At 46.7% G+C, this 16085-nt stretch overlaps 1 protein-coding gene across 1 annotated transcript in view; it reads right to left on the bottom strand.

Moving 5' to 3' along the window:
* Positions 1-16085, bottom strand: part of LOC147881732 (uncharacterized) — a 91292-nt gene that overhangs the window by 60812 nt on the left and 14395 nt on the right. The window contains exon 2 of the mRNA XM_087402011.1: positions 3799-3885. Within this exon, the coding sequence (XP_087258137.1) occupies positions 3799-3885 (87 nt within the window). The remainder of the gene's footprint in view (positions 1-3798; positions 3886-16085) is intronic.

Genomic DNA, 16085 nt, shown 5'->3' with positions numbered 1-16085 from the left:
ACCATTTAAATGGACTTCCCAAGTCCATTACCTCCTATAATGATCCTAGATTCTAAAGTCGATTTTGGCAAGGTTTGTGCGGACTTCGAGAACCTAGAAACTAAGCTTCGATTTCTCACTACTTACCAACCAAAAATAGATGACAAAATGAGAATGCTAATCAGGCAGTTATTCAATTGTTATGCTCTTTTGTCCATGATTACCCTTTTAAATGGGAACAATACTTGCCTATTTAAATGGACTTCCCAAGTCCATTACCTCCTATAATGATCCTAGATTCCAGAGTTGATTTTGGCAAGGTTTGTGCGGACCTCGAGAACCTAGAAACTAAGGTTTGATTTCTCACTACCTACCAACCAAAAATAGATGACTTGCCTATCCTTGAGTTTGCCTTTCACAATTCCACACATTCGGCTACCCGTAAGGCTCCATTGAGATCATCTATGGCTCAGAACACACTACACCAATCATACTAAAGGAGATAAGATTTTGGCAGCTAATCAGTTTGCTACAGATGTGGAACAAATTCTCACACAAGTTAAGATTCATATCCACAAGGCACAAGATGTTGAAATATGTGCAATCATGAGAGTGCATGAGTTGCAAGTTTTAAAAAGGGGAGGGGCTAAAATTAACCTCGCCGTTGAAAGGACATGTGGCGATGTCCACAAGGGCTTAATCCCACATACAAGTGGGTAGCCCAATGTAGAAGGCAATAATGCCTTGACAAGAGGAGACCCTCAATATCCTAGATCCATTTTAACAAGTGCCTATATGACAGAGATGGGGCTCGCTCAGAAAGCGGATCCTAACATGTAGCACCTACAAAAGGGGACCATGTAAAGTCTCAACATGGTATCAGAGCTCCAAGATCCCTAACTGTCCATGAGAAGATGTGTGGGTGGCAGCATGGTCTCCACGTGGCAGCTAGACAAAATCTGGGAGTTGCCTTGAAATCACGCACCACACATGGACAACATTCTAGAGCCCGTGGGCAAAGTCTGCCGCAGCACAAAGGAATCTCTGCAGCACATGGATAACATTCTAGGCTAGAAAGGTTCCTAGAGATTGACGTGCTGGCAGACGACTAACACAAGCAAAGCACAAGACTGGCACGAACTGTTGGCAGATGACTAACACAAGCAAAGCACAAGACTGGCACGAACGGACAACTGACACGCACAGCAGAAGACTAACACAACAAGCGACAAACACAACCAATAGAAGGAAGATTGTAAAAGCAACTAGCAGACTGACACACAAAATGGCTGCAATAAGCCTGACAGATGCAAATGGATTGGACTAAATGACCAGCCAAGCAAGTAGAGGCGAATAGGACATGCAGTTGACACAGACTAATGCAAGGACTATACCAAACATAGCCACAAATAGCCAGACACATGCATGACCCATGGACATGTGGCCGTGTGGATGGACACTCAAAGGGAAGGCACGTGGCCTTTCAAGGCCTATTCCTAAGGAGTAATTCGCACATAGTTAAGTGTGAAACCCAAGTCCTCCAAAGAAGGTTGTTCCCCATGCAAGAGCAAGCGTAAACTCAAACACATGCCAGCATGCAACCAAAGAAGAAGATCCACCGTGGTTGAAGCTAAAGGACCAAGAAGCCACATGGTTTGAATATATATATATAGACCGTATGCAAGCATAAGCCATAGCATGTAGCCAATGACAAAATTGGAGCCCACGTAACGCAAAAGGGAGGATGTGAGAACGAAGTTGACAGCAAGGTAGAACCCGATTCATGATTGAGGAAGGATGTTGAAATATGTGCAATCGTGAGAGTGCATGAGATGCAAGTGTTGAAAAGGGGAAAGGCTAAAAGGAACCACACCCTCGAAAGGATGTGTGGCAATGTCCACAAGGGCTTTATCCCACATACAAGTGGGTAGGTATATAAGGGCTTGATGAGAGGAGACTTCAACACCCCGGATCCATTTTAGGGGATGAGGCTCCCAAGGCAACAAAAGCTCTCAGAACGTGGCTCCTAACATGTGGGACCTACAAAAAGGGACCCCATAAAATCTCAACACAAGAGACTTATAAGAAAGCAGCCAACAACAAAAGACGAGATGTACAATATCAAATCGGAGATTGGGTCCTTTTGAATATCGGCAAAGAGGAGAATTAAGTCAAGAAAAGGAAATACAATTTTTATGAAGCTTGCTGGTAAAGTATTAGGGACCTTTCTAGATTGTTGAGGTTATACATCTAGAGGGACATGAGATAAAATATTGCCATTACCATCTAGTTGGAAGATTCGAAATGGATCGCATGTTAGTACTTGGAAGCAGTTCCATAGTACACTACCAAAGACATTAGTTGAAGAAGAGCCAGTTTTTGAAGATGGGGTTGAGCTACTTATTTTGTTCCATGAGGTTCATACCACTAGAGTCCTGACGACGTGAACAGATACAGTATTTGATAAAGCTTAAAGGATATCCAATAGAAGATGGCAGTGGTTCGATGAAGAAGTTCTCAGAGAATATGCAAAGATTGTACAGACTTATTGTAAGGATGTACAAATGAGGTCATCTGCTCCTAAGCAAGAAGGCATGTCATGACACGATTATTTGTATTGTTACCGGCATGATTGATAAAGGGAATTTGTGGATTACCCTACAAACCACGTGGAAGATGTAAACTATATTGGCCAACTTATATAATAAAGATAAGCACTTAACACATGTAGGTTCTAGGAAGGGTATAGGATGGGTAGATTGCATGTAAATCAACATATTCTCTTGCTAACAAAAGAAGAACGCATGTGATAACAAGCCTTCTGCAGCCCCGAGCCCTAGCCTTTCGCAGCTTTCTTCAAGCAAGGACACTGCTGAGTCTTGCTCAAGCCCCCCCCCACCCCTCTTCTCCTCGTAGCTCTTGTTCGTCGGCAAGTGCCCTTTTTCTAATCAACCCTTGGGCTGCCACACTGGAGGGCATTGCCATCCCCGTCAACACATTGGAAGGCATTCGGAGATTGCTTGACTCCGAATGCCTCTTGGCAAATCGATCAAATGAATCGTGGGCAACATGCTTCTATTGCCTGCGTTCAACATGTTGATCATCCATGGCACAAAGAACAGCTGCCAAGGATTTATGAATGCAAGGAATCCTGCTGTCCATCCAATGGCATATCAAACAGTAGCTGCATATGGCGAACTGTTTTCCGTCCTTGAGCCTTCCCACATTGTTGAGATTTTTTGGCAGTCTCTCTTTTGATCAGGGTTTGCAAGCTCTTCGACATCAACTCAACGGTTAGTTCATGGCTGCAGACAATAAGACCTTGCCCCCTCGGTTTGTTATTTGGTGGTGCCCTTTTACCGTGACTTTTTTGGTATTTTCTCCTTCAAATGGCTTTGACGGTTTGAGCACCCCTTGTTGCTCCCTCGAGTTCTGTTCTGGAGCTGGAGATGAGCACGTTTGCTTGGAAAAGCCAGGTCCCCTAGCATGGTTCAGGGCAACGCTCCATGCTACTCTTCTTTCTATCAAAAGCAGGTTTTTGTCGGTTTTCGTTAGTTTAGAGATTGTAGATTGAGAGCTTCTCTCCGCCCCGGTTTTTTTTTGGGTTTTTGGTGGAGGTCTAGGATGGAGGTTACTCTCCCACCTTTGCTGTTAAGTCGTACCTTGGTACCGTGTCGTTTCGAATGAATATATTATTGTTTTTCTCTGTAAAATTCTGCAATAAAAGTAGACATACTCCCTCCACGTGCATGAAGGAAAAACCTTAAGGATGATAGGACACAAAGTGAGAATCTTGACAGCAAAGAAAAAGAAACTTACCTGTAGTAGACCAGCAAGCTTCATGCAAAAATGATAGGTACAAGCGAGGTTGAGTGGTCCAAAATCAGCATAAAAAGGTTCATAAACCTGCAATCAAAGGCCCCCTTGGTTTAATCATGCACTCGCCCTCTTCCTTTTCACCCTTTTCTTCACAACTAGTTGAATTCTGTTTTCCTGTTAAGTACCGGGGAATATATTCCCTAACAAATCACGTTTTGCATACCCTTTGTTGACCAGAATTAACAGAAAAAATAAAGCATGCGTCTTTAGAATTGTGTAGCATGAAATAAAACGTTGGAAATTGAGGAAAAAAAGACCTACACCCAAAAGTAAAAAAGCACACAAGCTAGTCTGCTGAAAAACACAGTGAAAAGCAAGCACAAAACAAACAAGCGGGAGTAACCTCAGCAGGTAAATGGACTAGAGAAACATGCAAATCTATAATTCATCATAGGAGCCATCTCATGCGAGTCTACATGATATTAAGTATAAGATCTTATCCCTCCACAAGCCTCTTTTACCACAACACGCTGGAAACTAGAGCTTCTTCTCATAGATGCCACAAAGAGTTTTATGCATTGAAAGCTCGCTGAAACTGTAATAAAGTAAGAAATGAGAAGGGGATCATGCATGCACAGAGAGAGAGAGAGAGAGAGAGAGAGAGAGTTTAATGAATATCCAGGATCCCACCAGTCTCTTTATGTCGGGACAGACTTGGAGTAGAGGATGAGGAGATAGCTGACATGAGAGCAGACTGGATCAGTGGGCAGACAGAGGAGGATCAGAGCATGCACGATAGAGATTCTGCCACTCACCACCTTACTTAGAGGAGACCGACCAACCCGAGGTGTCACCCTTGATAACACTTAAAATTGGCATTCACCCCACTACTTGAACCCATATTCACCTCTTTGAGTATGTAAATGCGTAAGTGTGGTTCCTTGTATGTTCACCCAAATGGCCATCAAAGTGTGTATAGTATCTGCCCAGATACTGGCCATAGTCTGAGAAGTATTTGTATTTGAGAGGAGCACTCCAAAAAATTAAATAAAATTTAGGAATGTTTGAATGTGTTTGCGAGGAGAAAACTCCCATAAAAGTCCAAATCATTATAACTTTTGAGATTAGAGGTAAACATAATTTATTTTCTCGATTTGGCATTGGAATCCCTTGTCTTACAAGCTAGAAATGTGGTATGAAGTGTAGGAGAAGTGTGGAGAGACTCAGGTGATGAGGAAGGAGGCACGGGTGAGAGGTGAAAAGGAGGCAAGTGAGGGGTGGCATGTCACAAATTTAGGTTAGAAAACATTATATTGAAAACCTATCGGAGAGATACCACGACTCTTGGATATGTCATTGGAGCTTTCGCACTACCCACTAGAGTCTCCTGAGAGCTCTGAGAGTATGTTTTTGAGTTTTTGAGATCATTAGCTTAGTTTAGCACTCAGCAAGGGCCTTAGCGAGCCCTTTGCTTCAGCCCATGGTGGCTTGTATGAGCTATTTTGTTTATTGTACTTTGTCTCATAGGCCCATGAGGCCTCCCGAAGACGTTAATATAACTTTCTTTCTTTTCTTTCTTTACCTTCACAAAGGTCTCTGACTCCCCGTCAGCCCACATCTCAGACTAGCCCACGAGCTCACACTGTGTGAATCACAAACTTCTTAACCTTATGTGCTTCAAATAGATGTGCAGACTAGTAAATAGACAATGATCCAGCCAGATATAGAAACCACCAAAACAATATATTTCTGCCCAAAGCTATGGACACAATACAAAAGATAAATCGAGAGTCCCACCAGGATGTGGTCCTCTGATCTTACCACTAGGTACTTCTACTATCTACCGGATATCTCTAGATCACTGAGCCCGCATGCTCCACCTCGAGCGTAGACTCTCGGTCCAAAGACCTCAGCACCTTGCTGCCCTAGAAGACAACCTAAGTTCCAGCCCTAGATGAGCTCAGTCTACAGCAATGGGACTTCTCTGCCTCCTGGATGTAGGCCTGAGTGTGTCTCCTGCTGCTCCTACTACTCCCAAAAATATGCTGGCTGCTGGATGATGAAAATGGGGCCTATGGCCCCTCCTTTTATACGGCAAGGGAGCCCTCAAACCAACCGACCCAGCAAGAGGATACCGACCCCCTGCTGGCCGACCTGTACTTTTGCATATAAGTGGGGGCCCAGCCCCCTTGTTGTATGTGCCAACTGACTGGCTGGCCCCCCATATTTGGGGGCTGTGTGCTGGGCCATGTGACACCAACCAGCCTGGTCAACCTACTCCTTCCTCCCATCAGCCTGTGGGGCTATAAAACCAGGGCCTCCTGTCCCATTCTTTCATGCAGGGCCTAGCCCTTTTGCCCAGCAAGCCTGGTTCGCTGGCTATAACGAGCCCAACCAGCCTGACATGCGCTGCTGCATGCCCCGCCATCATTGCGCCACCTGCAGGCCTTGTTGTAGGCCGTACTCCTGCTCACACATCACGCCATATCTGCACCTTTCTCTCAGGTCCCTGTTGCTTCCCTCTGCTTGCCCTAGATCTCCCTCCCCCATGCTCTCTTCATTTGGGGGCTTACAGATGGGGACTTGACCTTTCCAACAATCATCTCAGCCTACAATGGCTCTAGTCATGGCTAACATCATCAAGAAAGAAAGTTATCGATAGGACGCTGCTGGTGCTCAATGTGTTCACCCTATCTGGACCCCTCTCTCCTCCTCTATGGTCTCCGAGAGGTAGCTCATTGTCTGACGAGCCCCGTCGTCACTCCGGTTGTCTATCTCCCCAAGTCAAAGAGTAAGGAGGAGATATCTCCGGTCCTCGTGTGTGGGTGAGTGCAAGGACGGGTCTATCTTGTCGTGCCCTCTGGATCCTCTTGTCTAGGTTCCTAAGTGAAAGAAGTTTGTGATCACTCTTGGTCTCGCCTCTGTACGCAAAGGAGTTTATCCCTATGTCATTGGACCTTGAGTAAGGTCACCACGTGCCCTTGATCAAGATGGGCTTCAAAACCTAAGAATGCTTCTTGTATTGACTTCACTGCTCATAATCTCCAAGATCTTCATTGACTTCATGTAACAATCATTTCCTTGCCATTAGAAACGAGATGTGAAGGAGGAGGAATTTTGCATTAAATTCTTGTTTAATTAGTACTTGCCATTTCTTGAGCTTTCCACTCCCTTGCTGCAAGTTAGGACTTTGAATTCTTTACTTTCTTGCTGTAGCTGAAAATGCTACTCTTGCAATCTGCAATTCTCATGTGCATGTCATATTGTCTCATGTATGCCTTCTTGAATGGGCCTGCTGTAGGGGCTGAAGTGATGGCTAAGTTGGAGTATTTGCTTCCAAGGCCAAAAAACAAATCCACTAGAACGCTCCAAGTCAATGCATCTGTCCTTCCTAGTTTGCATGTTTGCTGGGAATTAATCCCTGAGTTAGGCCAAAGGGCTCAGCCCAACTAAGGCAAATTACGAAGTCTAGACGAGGGTATGGAGACTGTACAAAGAGAGGGATGAGTGGAGGGGTACGAACACCTACAAGAGCTGAGCAGCGGAAGAAAGAGAAAGAAAGAAAGAAAGAAAGTTTATTAAGGTCTGCTAAAGACCGATGGGGTCTATGAGACTAAAAGAAAACCTGATACAATGAGCAAAAGGGTGGAGCTACTAAGCGAGCATCCTAACTCATGCTAGAAAACTGTGTAGACATAGTCAGTGATATCATCGTACATATCCACCATAGTCGTCTAAATAATGGAGTTGCTATGGGCCCTCCTTAAGTGTGTGGTCGTCCTCCAACAGGCCCTCTTATGCTCTCCTCTGCACTCACAAGAGCCAAACTCTATGTCGTTGGGACTTGAGAAGGAAATACCAAAAAATCGCTCATCAAGATGGGACAAGAAATCTCTGAGTAGGCCAAAACTGTTGCTGAATAGACAATGGTACCCTCCATGGATCTCATATTACATAGGGCATATGAATGCAAAGTGGTTCTCTATCTCAATCTTCGGCATATCACATAAGGTGCATATTCGTCTCTCACTTGGAGTGTGCTCTACCCTTCCTATCTCAATACGTAGGAGATGAGAAGATACTCAAAACTGCCCAAAGAAAGAAAGAAAGATATATTAATGTCCGCAGAAGGCCTCGCGGGCCTATGGGACAAAGTGCAAAACACACCAAAAGGGAAAAGAACTCATACAAGCCACAAAGAGCTGGAGCAAAGGGCGTGCCCTTGCTGAGTACTATGCTGAAATATAAAAAAGCTCAATAGCTCAAGCAAAATCAGTACAAAATATATCATGTGCTATCAAAAGTAGGCCAAGACTGGAGTTGGAACTCAGAATCCGAAACCCAACACTGTGGTGGCTCGTCTATGAGCAGTGAAAATATCCCGGATCTACATCTGTTGAGCTGTCTCATGCTGTGGTGGAGGAGGGGGACGTGGTCTCCTCAATCTCTCAACCCGGTGGGCTATGTTCAAAGTGACCCCTCGTCTCAGGCGTCTCTCTATATCTTATGGTGCATACGCATACGCCTCGCACAAAGGTTTAAGTCTTGCTGTGCATTACACGATCATTCACCGTTGCATGTTACAACTGCCCACAGCATTGATGGTGGTTGCCTACTAACGTGGCTACCACCGTGGACTTGCATCCGCTAACGCAGCTTGTTGATGTGGCTGGTTGTGTGGACTGCTGACGTGGCTATCAACGTGGTAGTCCAACATGCCACGTTGTTGGAATCGGAGTCCTAGTGTGTGTGGTCCTAGAGTCCTAGGCCATGTCCTACGATTGTGTGAGTGTGAAGAGCCTTGAGGCAACTTGTGCCACCTCATGTGGTAGATGTGATTCCTCCCCTAGATTATAGGATCTAGATTCTCTTGTGTGTGACCTCATCTATGAGGTATCAGTGTGGGAAGATAAGGCTTTCCCAGCCTATAAATGAGACCATGTACTTGCTATGATTCAACGAACTATCAACATCAGCTATTGTGCCTCAGCTCTTGTCTCCAATCATGTGTCTCTCACCCTCTCCCCATTTTCAACAGTTGGTATCAGAGCCAACTTGAAGCAACCTGCCCATTCCTCTCCTCGTAAGCTCCTCTTGTAGCTACTCGTGATGTCATCCTCTTCTTGAGGTGATAAGCATCATCAACGAGGAGCTGCACACCTACCTTCCATAGCTGCGTATGAAGGGGAGCGAATGCAAAGGGGAAGTGCCCGTCATGGAGGAAGCGTCCTGCCCATCTTTCGATGCCACACCTGCGCCACTCTTCTGCTGCCTCTACTTACATTGCATGCACCACCAGATCTGAGTCGGCCTCCCTCGCAAATCTGCTCACGCCTTGCCCATTGCTACTGCCGCCTCTCCGCTATTTTCCATGGTGCTGGCTGTGGGGTCCGAACCCACGCGCGCTTGTGCCATTCTGCCCGCCATCCTGCGGAGCTTCTACCTTCTCGAGCCTGCTCAGTGCCCGTACGCCCACGTAGCTAGACCTACGACAGCTCCGGTCTTGTAACAAGGCGATGAATTGGCGGCGTCTCGTATGTACCGGCGACCGACGATTGATGACTTGAGGGCCGTGGTCATCGACTCGCACGTCAATGCAACGGAAGCGTGCTCGCCATTCTGAAGATCTCCAATTGATTCCTCTTCACCAACATATGAAGATAATGCTGCAGCAATTCAGTCGTCATTTTGACTGACACAGGTCCTGTTCGTGACCAATTTCCTACCCAAAACCCTAATTTTTGCCCCTTTACAATTTATGCTCAACTTCTCGAATTTTTTGGGTGTTTTCATGATGTGAGGGTTCCCAACCGTTGAACGAGAACTCTTCTGTCAGAAATTTAGAAAAGCCCCAATTTTCTGCAAACCCTAATTTTGCAGCAACCCTAACCCTAAAATTTAGGGCTTTTCTGTTCTGTGTCTTCCTTTGGCATAATTGAAGCTTCTACCACGTAAAATTTGGGCCTTTTTTGAAATCTAAGTAAACATTGTAAGGGATTTAGACACTGGCTGTAATAACAGCTAAGACCTTCCCATCAATGGATAGCATAAAAAACTCCTCGTTCATCGAGAAATTCTCAGGGAGCAATTTCCCAACTTGGCAGACAAAACTCCAGCTTCTTCTTATGCGAGAAGGCATATGGAATATCACCAATGGCAAGGAGCCAAAACCCCAAGGTGATAATGCTAGAATCAGTTGGTGGGAGAACCAAAATGATAAAGCAATGGCTATCATTGGCCTAGCTTTAGCTGACAACCTTATCCACCATGTGGATTTTGATAAGACAGCAAACGACTTTTGGGAATAGTTAGAGAATTTGTTTGGAAATAAGATCAATAATTCCAAAGTATTTCTCAAACAAAAACTCTTCAAGCTCAAGATGAAGGAAACTGAAACCCTCAATGAACACTTGAGCAATCTTGGGTCAATTCTCCAACAATTATCTGCCATCCGAGCCATTGTTGAAGATGATGATCAAGTTGCTGTACTTCTCTCCAGTATTGAAGACATTTCCAAGTACAATGAGATCCTTGCTGTCCTAAGAGTCAGCCGCAATATGAGCTTTAAGGATATGGTAGCTCATCTCATTGATGAGGACCGTAGGCTTACAGAGAAAGCAAAATCTTCCTTCGAATCTGGCAAAGCATTCTTTCTCAAGAATAAGCCCAAGAAGAACGGAAAACCTCTTAAATGTAATTACTGTCAGAAACTTGGCCATCCAGAGGATCGTTGCTTCAAGAAAATGGCAAAGGTACAAGCCAAAGAATATGCCAATCTGGTTGCAGAGCAGAGCGAGGACGAAGACGATGAAGCTACACCTTCTGGACCTGAGGAACAAGCCTGCACTGCTGCTATTTCTGGTCTATCCCTCCATGAGGTGATAGATGAAGAGTGGGCTTTCTAAAGTCATGTGTGTTAGGTACTCTGCCTTGGGTAGTCCCCCTAAAATGATGTAATAATTTGTCATTTTTTGTGTGCCTTGTCCTATAAAAGGCTCCACTTATTTCCATGTACCCAGTTAGGAGACAGGGGGGTTGTTATGTCTTTCCTTTATCAGGCCTGGCCGAGTTCCCCAGGATGTTGGTGTACTCCCTAGACCTATGAGTTGGTCATGCATCCATGCTCAGATTTGAGTCTCTGATCACGTTGACACCTAAGCCATGAGAGTGCTTGGTTCAACCTCTGAATTATGCTCAGTTGTTAGCCTCTGAGATTGCCTCGAATGCACAGTCTGGATGATGTCATAGTTTCTCACCCTAGCTCCGAAGGGGGGTTTGTTGGAATCGGAGTCCTAGTGTGTGTGGTCCTAGTGTGTGTGGTCCTAGAGTCCTAGGCCATGTCCTACAGTTGTGTGAGTGTGAAGAGTCTTGAGGCAACTTGTGCCACCTCATGTGGTAGGTGTGATTCCTCCCCTAGATTATAGGATCTAGATTCTCTTGTGTGTGACCTCATCTATGAGGTATCAGTGTGGGAAGATAAGGCTTGCCCAGCGTATAAATGAGGCCATGTGCTTGCTATGATTCAACGAACTATCAACATCAGCTATTGTGCCTCAGCTCTTGTCTCCAATCATGTGTCTCTCACCCTCTCCCCATTTTCAACAGCCACGGGTTGAGGATTCCTGTTACATCACCTTCTGCTAAAACTTGAACTAGGATATGGAGAGGGCCTCCCAATATGCTGAAGGAGGTGGCTGACTATGGTATACCTAGCTCATGAATATTGATCTGTATGGAATTTTATACCTAGCTCGCGAATCCTGATCTGGTGGAACTGAATCCCAAACTCTTTCGCTAACTGGTAAGGATACTTGCCTATGGGGTAACGACCCAGGAAGATGTTGAATGCGATTCTCCTCTATGTGTACTGGTGGTGATAGGGATGGAGGAAGACTCACCGTGAGGGCAACATCCTAGTCCTGCTGAAGTACTATGGCCTGCTGGGGGGTCCTGACTTGAGCCCTCTGAACTACTGAAATCAAAGGTCGAGGCAAAACACCTCTAAGGCAAGAAATGAATTTGGACCCATAGCTCGGGATCTTGATATCCAAGCTCTCGTTCTGATAATCAGGTTGAACTTCAAACTGGTGCCACCATCGTGTCCCCAAGATGATATCTGCTGCCTGAGTAGGTGCGGCCCAAAGTGGCCGACTATCCACCCACTATGAGATCTTGAGAATGGCTGAGGTGACTTCCATATTGCTCTCCACTCGCTGTCCTTGAAATACACCACTTAGGCAATGGTATTTGTCGGCGTAAGAGTCAACTGAGCCTGATTAGCTGTTTTAGTGGAAATGATGTCCTAAGAGCTCCTTGAATCTGCCAGGATGAGAACCTTCTGACCACCAATCTGTCCATAGAACTAGAACATTGTGGGAAACGTATGAGACTCTCCCTTTTGCTGATCTTCAAGCTCCTTGATGACCACCGATGTTGTCCCCGTAGGAGTTGAAGCTGTGGGTGAACCACTTAACATGGCCCCTTCTGCTTGAAGCTTCTGGAAGTGCGTTCAATTCTGCTTGATGTGGCCCTGCACATAACAACGGAAGCATTGGTTCTCTTTGGCATAGATTGCTCAGGTCGCTGCATCCAAGTACCCGCCATATCCGTTGCTATCTTTTGTCATCTAGTTCTTAATCTGTTGCCCATTCCCACCATTACCCGGTGTGGAATCGTGGGACTTCTTACTATTGATATACTTGGATCTTTGATCCTTGTGTATGAGTTTGAAATTCTGAGCAAGCTTGTATGCACTCTCATATTCCCGTGGCCTGAAACTACCAACATACCACTGGATGTTTGTACGCAGCCTATGGAGAAACTTGCTCAGCTTTTGGCGTTCCTCTGGTTGCAATTGTATGAACACCTGAGTAATGATTCACCGTCTTGGTGTTCCCCTGGTGCAGCTCATAGAATCGACTTTGAAGTCTGTCCAGGTGTACTCAGTGGCAGGGACCGTGTTTAGAGTTTTCGCCGAATCCATCCTCCCATAAAGTGTTGTCTCCTCGTCTGCATCATAGTGGTCCTTATGCCACTTAAGCGGCAAGCCACCAGGCGACCACCTTGCCTGTGAGGTGCATTTGCACCTCTCATTGTCATGCGTAGGCACAAGTGAATAATATCTTTCGAATTGATTGAGCCATGAAGTCAACAGTAAAGGTTTGGTCTTATGAACCTTCAGAAAAGAAGCTTTAACAGGTTGTGCGACTCATCTCCATGTGGTTGGAGTAGAGAATGAGAAGTGGCTGGTCCCGCTCTTCCTTTTCCTCCCAAGCGGTGCACTCTCTAAGCTCCCTGGCCTCTTAAGCCTCGGTCTCTCTGAGCTCCTTAGCTTCTTGGGCCTCGCGATGTCTGAGCTCCTTGGCTTCCTGAGCCTCTTGGTCTCTGGTGACCTGCTCAAACGATCTTTGCGTTCCTTGGCTTCCTGGGCCTCTCGATCTCGGAGATCCTTGGCTTCCAGAGCCTCCCAATTGCATTCTTCTTTCGCCTTACGAGCTGCTCTCTTGCTCTCTCTAGCAACCTGCTCACCCACATCTCTTGGAGCCGAATCATGCAGGTAAGGAGATGCTCGGACTATTGTTGCTGCATCTGCTCATGTTCTGCATCATGGCCATCATAGCAACATCGGGGCCTCTCCAGCTGGGTTCTGTTGTTGTGAGGCGGGCTCCTGCCTCCCTACCAGTGTTGGACGTGCCATTAGTACTCTTGGTGTCCTTCCGGATCTTGTGTATACCATAAAACAGTGGGGCTGTCCCTGCACCTCCCTATCTCAGGAAATAAAATCTGAAGCTCTGATACCAATGTAACAGGGAGAAAGCCTAACTCAATCTCTCGCTTACTCACTACTACCTGAACTGATAGAATAATGGGCTCAAAACACACGTGGAAGTGTGGAGTGAGTGTGAGAGTCTAAGAGGGCTGAATACTACGTGAATAATTGAAAGGCCTCATCCTCAATACAAAGAGTAATGGAAAATATTGTATGGAGGGACTAAACCCTCACTGCTGAACTGAGTGCTGATGGAAGGAGGGGACTGCTTTGATGCAGAGCCCTAACTGTTGCTGTATGGATTGAGCCAGGTCCTGAAGATGACCTGAAGAGGAGGGCGGGAAGGAAGCCTATCTATTGCTCATGTCTTGCCCTATTCGTGGCTGACCCCTGGCTACTGACTAAGGTGGTGAAGCCCCAAAACTACACTAAAGATGGGATGAGAAATGAGGCCAACCAGGATGCCTTTTATAGGCCCCCTTGGGCCCCTCTACAAATGGCCAACCAGGATGGTAGTTCCACCGACCTAATAATCCCTCCCCGTGCTCGACTGATCCGACTTGGCATCTGGCTGTTGGAACCTCTGACTGCCACGTGGAACCGCTGACATTGTGCTGTTGTCGTGGCACCTACTAGGTGACGTGGCAGATGCTGCTGATGCTTATGCAGACCCTGCCCTGCATTAATGATGTGGCTGCCTATTGATGTATGACTGACATAGGACATAACACTAGATGATAGGGCTCCTCCGACACTCAAAGCTCTGTCTTGTTCATGTAGATGCTATCCTAGTTTTCATTTCAACTCATCATTACTAGTTTTTGGGAGGTGTGCTAGACACCCTCGTTCCCGCATGGGAGGTTTATAATTCATGTTGTATTTAGTTTTTAGTTCCTTGGTCTCATAGTCGTTTTGGGCCTTCAGTAGACGTTAATAAATCTCTCTCTCTCTCTCTCTCTCTCTCTCTCTCTCTCTCTCTCTCTCCCCTCACATAGACCCATCGGTCTTTCGTAGACTTTAATAAACTCTCTCTCTCTCTCTCTCTCTCTCTCTCTCTCGCCCAAGCTCCAAACTCATCTCTCGGGCTGTAAGTTAGGTGCTCTTGATGCTCTATTATTTTTTCGTTGTACTTGAGGTTACTGGCACTTAACTACAAAATAAATTTTTTTGTTAGGGGGTGTGGCCAGACTATTCTCTCTCTCTCTCTCTCTCTCTCTCGACCCGCGGACCAAGTCTCTTCTTTTTGATTCCTTGGTCCGCCCAACAGGCATGTACGGCAGCCCATGGTAGGGGGCCGACCTTTCAAACACAGAGTGGGCACGCGTCGAGCGCCTACAGATACTGATGTTTGCTCGGATGATCCGCAGCAAACCATCGGTACCTCATCAGATCATCTTAGCATAATTCGGCACCTCACCAGTACAGCTTGATGCGGCCTTCCAGGCTATCACTTATCTACACACTTATCTACACAGGGTCAGGGACTTCAGCTCCTCTTCCGACGGTCGCTTCCGCCTACCCTGGCTAGCCCTATCCTCCTCTATGGCCTTATCCGCTGATGGGGACCAGCGATGTTGGTATAGATGCCTTTCCAGTTGGTTCACCCGACTGGGCCTCGACATGGACCGGTTTTCTCCTTTTCAGTATAGCCTCGACGCTCCACCATCCCCTTTCTCCTCCACTGACCAGGAGGTCAACCAGATCATCCGAGAGGACCTGCTCCAGCTTCACACCTGGAGGACTTGGTTTCTTCATCCCGAGCTTCCTGTGAAGCTCGATTGCTATCGCCGACACTGCCTCCAAATCTCACAGGAGGGTTTCATCACGCCCCCGGGCTATACACAGATTCATCTACCGCATGCGCTTCGGATTTCACTCGACCAGTTTAGGGTTTTGTCACACCGATTTACGGATCGAGAGTGGACGCGCAGAGGGTATCCCACGAGAGGGCCGCATCTGCCCACTTTGCGACCTGCAGGAGATCGAGTCGGAGGAGCACTTTGCTTTCAGATGCCCTATCTATTATGCCATCCGAGGCTGGTACCACTGCCTATTCCGCGACGGATTTGGCCCCCTCACACGCATGCTGTAGTTCCCGGACCAGCGGTGCCTAGCCGCTTTCTTACATGAGATGACCCGCCACCGAGATGCATCTCTCCCAGCACGACAGCATGCGCAGCCCACACAGCGTGAGGACACTCAGCGACCCATCACTGATTTCTTCCAGTCACAGGATACCTCTCCTCAGTCTAACCGACGACGCGGACGTGGGCGAGAGCCAGAGCCACGACAGCTATGCCAGCGGACAGACTCACACATCTGCGTCCATGACATCCCTTCTATGCTCTCAGCACGCCCTACCAAGGTCACCGTCGCTCTCGTTCTTCAACATAGGGCCTCCCGCCGCCCCCGACGACCGAGCTCGACTAGGCAGCGTGACGTCAGAGGCCAATCATCCATCACAGGGTTTTTTCGACCTCCCATTTGACAGGCCCTCTATGATTGGCCTCTGACAATC

Source organism: Dipteris shenzhenensis, chromosome 30, assembly GCF_047967505.1.
Source record: "Dipteris shenzhenensis isolate YYH24624 ecotype China chromosome 30, Dip_SZ_1.0, whole genome shotgun sequence".
Lineage (NCBI taxonomy): Eukaryota > Viridiplantae > Streptophyta > Polypodiopsida > Gleicheniales > Dipteridaceae > Dipteris > Dipteris shenzhenensis.
The sequence above is the reverse complement of the archived record's forward strand: the minus strand, read 5'-3'. Positions and strand labels throughout refer to the sequence as shown.